A 5,643-nucleotide genomic window follows, 5' to 3' on the forward strand; every position below is an offset into this window, starting at 1 on the left:
TAATGATCTCAGTATGATTTATGCAATATTGTAAAAAGAAGAAACACTGGTGAAAATATAAGAAATTGGTGCTTAGCAACAATGCAAGAATGACATTTCTGTGTGGCTTTAGGGTCATGATCCGTTGCATGTTTACTATTACTTGATGTGTCTAGTCTATTTATGGCTACTTGTCAAGTTATACTTGCTTTTGTTCATCGATTTTTCTTTCTTTATTTCTATTTCTTTTTTCATGTCGCGCAGGGCGGGATCCTGCTATCTGATGTGTGTGTGTATCATTGAGCCTTGGTATGTATCCTGTAGCTGATGTATCTACCACCTGCCAGGTCAGCCGACAAGCGTTATGTGCTTAGGCGGACCAGCAGATTCATGTGCATGAAAAACGGGCGAATAAAACTCTATATTGAGCAAAAGCTAAAGAACCAGGGTGGAAAGCTCTAGATTCAAAGTTTAATTCGGCCTCATTACAGTCGTGATAGTGCCCGTAACTTCTTCGCTAAGGTGTCATAATTTTTTGGTACACGAGCTATGTATGCATGAAACCGGCACTTCTACCCGAAAGCGGTTTCTTTGATAAGCATGCTGCAGCAGGAAGCAAGCAAATTAATCAGATCTAGGTAGACCTCCTCAGTGCTGCCGCTTTACTAGGCCCGATGAAATCAAAATTACAGCATTTAGGTTCCGCACGTGGCTAACGCAAGCCACGATCACTCGAAGCGATTTTTGCGTCTAGATAGCAAGTTTAATTTTTTGACGATAACTAGTAAGAACCTGGAGGCTCATAGTGCCATCTGCAGCACAGCCGGACCACGGGTCTTGCACATTTACACGTAGCAGTACAGACAGTTGCCGGGTTTGAGGCCTAAGGTCAATTGTGAGATTCCTGGGGAAGAACCCGCAAACTTTTGTCCTCTTTAATCGTCCAAGAAAGTATTAGAATACCATAACAATTTCTTTCAATAACAATGCACTACCGATATACGAAAAAGTGAGATTTCTTGCTGTTACCCTTGACAAACACCTAAAATACCACTGCCCTGTCAGTTCATTACTGCACAAGTGTCATTGGTATTCATGTTCTCTAAAAGCACGTGCATACTTTGCACCACATTTTATTACTTCGTTATATCATGCATATATAGGTATCCATTTAACATACGGTTTGTCTACATGGGGAACACATATCCTACTCACCTCAAGCCTTTAGAACTCCTCCAAAACCAAGCACTGAGGCTCATGACATTTACACCACTGCGATGCCATACCCTGCCTCTTTACCAACTTCTTCGTATTCTACCCTTCGGTATTATTTCAATATAAGTTATCGCTTCTCATGCTTCGCTTCCTTCAACTTGACATACCTACGGACGTCCTTTCTTTGTGTCACATTGTTAATTCACACAACACAAGGTTTTCTCAACAGAATAACCTCCTTTCACCGAAAATCACATCAAATTCACACAAGGTTTACCCTCAGATTCACTGGTATAAGTGTTTGGAATTCAATTAGTGCAGAAATTAAGAATACCTTTTCTTTCTACTCTTTACACGAAATTAAAAATAAATGGTTAGAAGAGCTGCTTCTCTGCGATGTTTTTTCTTGCAGATTTTTTTTGCGGATTTTCCTTTTCGTCTTTGTCTTTTTTTGCGGACGTGGTTTTCAAGTATTTTTGTCAATTTCTCCACTCTTATTGTTCATATAGATTTTAAATAAATACGTTCGTGTTGTATTTTTTTAAATTCACAAGTTAAACTGTCTTTATATCATTTTTTGCCTTTCTTAGGTTATCATAATAAATAACTTTTAATGATATTTCTTTATTTTTATTGTATTATCTTGTTATTTTGTTTTTATATAACATTCTGAGTTGTGTAAAGTCGTCATCGCTTGTTGGATGAATCCTGCTGCTGTTTATGTGATTATATCGTATGCATTGGAAAACATGAGGTCCCCCTCACAGTTCTACTTTGGTACCTCCAATGTACCAAAGTGCGAGATCGCGCAATCTCGCACTGACTCTAGTGCGAGATTGCGTCTTCTGCAAATCGGACATCCTCTCAAGGCAGACGTCACTGCTTGGCCCCTTTTTAGCAGTCAGCGTTCGCGTAGCTCGGTGAGTGTCTGCTCGACGCCAGAGTTAAGATCCGTTCGTGGGTGTAACGAATGAGCAGCTGTGCGACCAACTTCACGGCCAAGAAGCACTACAGCATGGCGGACTGACCGAAGGCCTGTCAAAAGCTGGAGACGTCCTCCCAATGCGGATAAAACCCATTCTTGTCGAGGAACGGACGTAGAAGCAGCAGGTGAGATGAAGCTGGTACCGGTTTACTAGCTGAAAGTGCTTCTATGTCGTCCGAAAAGTGCACTGCTGGACTCGTTTTAATCCAGTAATGCTCGGCTCGTTAGATTTCTGAGCAGTCAGTGGTCCGGACGTAGGGGCTCGTCGTAGCCCTGTGTTGCTGATGAAACGCTAGGCCCATGCAGTAATCCGAAGACGGCGCGAGTACTGGCTGTAGTCTGCGATTTGGAGCTACGATTGCGGTTGCAAGGTGGTGACCATGCATGTGGCGTCTGAAGCTAAGACGTGAGCGGTTAAGGGGATTGAGCAGGTAACGTCGCTCTCCAAATGGTGCATGGGTAAAGAAAGCCAAGTAAGGCCTTTTCACCGCACTGACGAACGCAGGAGCGTGACCGCCGCGATACTCTTGCGAGTAAGACGGCAGGATTTTCTTTGCTTCTGCAGTGGGTCCACTTGTTGCTGTGTCAGTCGCTGTATTTCTGCGACCATATTTCTGACATACAGGTCGCGACGCCGGGATCTTGCGACATCCAATGCTGGCTATCTGGGAGTCGGTCCAGAAAAACGGTCTGCTTGCTGCTTCGAAACACGATATCCTCTCATGTAGATGTAGAGGCGGGCAGCCGTCAGCAGGCAAGAAGCTCTAAACGAGGCAGCGACAGGGGCTTAAATGGCGCGATTCATCCTTGCTCAGTAAAAGATTGTACTGGGCGCGCGGGAGTTCATCTATTCGGAACACACGTAGACTGCAACGCCATACGCCCGCAGACTAGCGTCTGCGAAAATAGGCAGCTCCGTGACTCCAACTACGTGTTTCTGTGGCCTGTTGACTTGTCGGGGTAGATGAACCTTGCTCAAGTCGGAAGTTTGGAAACCCAGCCATTCCACGCGGTGAGATGCTCTTGAGGTCGCCGACAATCCATGAGTGCTGCCAACTTCCAGACATTTGAAAAATCAACTTGGCCCGACGGAGAATGGTGCGAGAAAGAAAAGGGGATGGTACAGCCTTGCAAAGCCGTGAAGAATTGTTCGTTTCGTTATAGGCATGGTTTGATAGAAACTTTTTGATTTGATTCAGTAGAGATACCACAGTCATAGGCATTGAGTAATGAAGGAGTACAGGAGGCATACGTGAATATCTTCGCAATATCTACAAGGATTGCACAGCAACCTGCTTCTCCACAAAAAAAGTAGAAACATGCCTACCAAGAAAGGGGTCAGGCAAGGAGACACACTTTCTCCAATGATATTACTGCATGCTTCGAAGAAGTATTCAAGCTCTTAGACTGGGAAGGCTTAGGCGTGATGATCAACGGTGAATATCTCAGCAACCTTCGGTTTCCAGATCACATTGTCTTATTCAGCAACATGGGGACGAATTACAGCAAATGATTAAAGACCTAAATCGAGAAAGTGTAAGAGTCGGGTTGAAAATTAATATGCAGAAGACAAACAATCTTAATAGCCTGGCAAGGCAACAAGAATTCAGGATCGCCAGTCAGCCTCTAGAGTCTGTAAAGAGTACGTTTATCTTGGTCAATTACCCACAGGGGACCTGATCATGAGACCGAAATTTACAGAAGAATAAAATTGAGTTGGAGTGCATTGCCAAATCCTGACTGGGAGCTTACCGCTGTCGTTGAAAAGAAAAGTGTACAATCATTGCATTCTACCTGCTAACACATGGGCCAGAAACTTGGAGGTTAACAAAGAAGCTCGAGACACGTTAAGGACCGCACAAAGGGCGACGGAACGAATATTGTTAGGCCTAAAGTTAAGAGACAGGAAGACAACGGCGTGGATCAGAGAAAAAATGGGGATAGCTGATTCTAGTTGACATCAAGGGGGAAAATGGAGCTGGGCAGGCCATGTAATGCGTAGGATGGATAACCGGTAAACCATTAGAGTTACAGAATGGATACCAAGAGAAGGGAAGCGCAGTCGAGGACGGCAGGAAACTAGGTGGGGTTATGAAGTTAGGAAATCTTGGGCGAAGTTGGAATTAGCTAGCGCAAGACAGGGCTAATTGGAGATCACAGGGGGAGGCTTTTGTCCTGTTGTGGACATAAATAGAGGCTGATGGTGATACAAACTTAATGACCTGGTCTGCGGACGATGATTGAATCGTCGCTTCTCTCCCAGCAAAGCCCTAAGACTGTCATGGTGTATGGATCGCCACCTTCGTCTTTAAAAGAGAGCCCGTCCTTCTGCAAGTGTTCTCGCAGTACTGAGTGATTTAATGCCTATTTACCAATCTCCAAGCCGGCGTCCTCTAGAATGGTCTTTGCCCCGCATAAATTTGGGGCACTTTCTAAACGCTGTTCGCACGACTACCAAATCGCCTACATAAAGTATTCTCGAGGCATGCCACTGGTGTCGGGAAATTGGCTTTCAGTGGCAGAAAAGTGATGATGCAGCGTTACCGCTAGCAGAAACAGGCTGGACGTGGCACCGAACGGAACGCGGGTCATCCGCCACTGAACAATGGCTCAATGGTTTAGGCTGCGTCGGGAGATGAGCGATCCACAAGAAATGGAGTGCATCTCTGTCAGCGGGCCGAATGACCATCTGCAGGTACTCCTTTATGTCAGCCACCATAACGATTTGATGAAACCTGAAGTTGAGCAGCAGTTTCAATAAATCATCATTCATTTTTGGTCCTTCGATAAGCACGCTGTTCAGGGCTGGTAGACCCGGAGCATGAGACGATGCGTCGATAACAACTCTGAGTTCGGTAGTGACTGCTTGGCGTCGAGTCACTCCATGATGCGGCATGTAGTACGTGCTCGACTTGAAGGACACGTCTTGGTCGGGAACTCGTTCGGCGTGACATTCGTCAAAATAAGTCTGGATCATCTTGTCATACTGGGCGAGAAGATCTGGTTGTTGCTTAAAGCGTCGGAGCTGCAGCAAGAGCCTCTGCCTAGCAACGGAGAAGTTGTGGCCGGCGTCGAGACCTGGCGCCCGAATAAGGAGATGAGCCTGGTAGCGTCCTCCTTTCTTCGAAACGTGGCGTTCGAACTCCTCGAGAGCCATGTGGGCGTCATGTTTACCGTCAGAATCATCTTGCACGCCGAGGGTGTCTTGGCGCCACACAGAAGAGATGTCCACGTCTAGTGAGGCGTCGTTTGCCTTAGGCTCTCCCAGCAAGGAAGAGTGATGTGGTTTGAACAACCGGAACCTTTGGATAAATCGTGGAGCATTCCGTGGATGGTCCACCCAGAAAGGGTCTGCACTGCCGTAACCTGTGGCGATAGTTGAATTATCTGTCCGGTTACAATCTCCCAGTAGAGGTCGGAGCCTATCAGGATGCTGATCACGTCCTTCAGGAAAATCGTCGCCA

At 45.8% G+C, this 5,643-nt stretch overlaps 1 protein-coding gene across 1 annotated transcript; it reads right to left on the bottom strand.

Annotated features, from left to right (window-relative positions):
* Positions 1 to 4,691: 4,691 nt before the first annotated feature.
* On the bottom strand, positions 4,692 to 5,336 carry LOC119434901 (uncharacterized). The gene has a single exon (XM_037701932.1). It carries the CDS (start codon positions 5,334 to 5,336, stop codon positions 4,692 to 4,694), a length of 645 nt encoding a protein of 214 aa, XP_037557860.1.
* Positions 5,337 to 5,643: the final 307 nt, after the last annotated feature.

Source organism: Dermacentor silvarum, unplaced genomic scaffold (assembly GCF_013339745.2).
Source record: "Dermacentor silvarum isolate Dsil-2018 unplaced genomic scaffold, BIME_Dsil_1.4 Seq315, whole genome shotgun sequence".
NCBI classification, from domain to species: Eukaryota; Metazoa; Arthropoda; class Arachnida; order Ixodida; family Ixodidae; genus Dermacentor; species Dermacentor silvarum.

Bases quoted from the DNA above. Each gene is read 5' to 3' on its own strand.
- LOC119434901 (XM_037701932.1), bottom strand. From the start codon at position 5,336: ATGGCTCTCGAGGAGTTCGAACGCCACGTTTCGAAGAAAGGAGGACGC.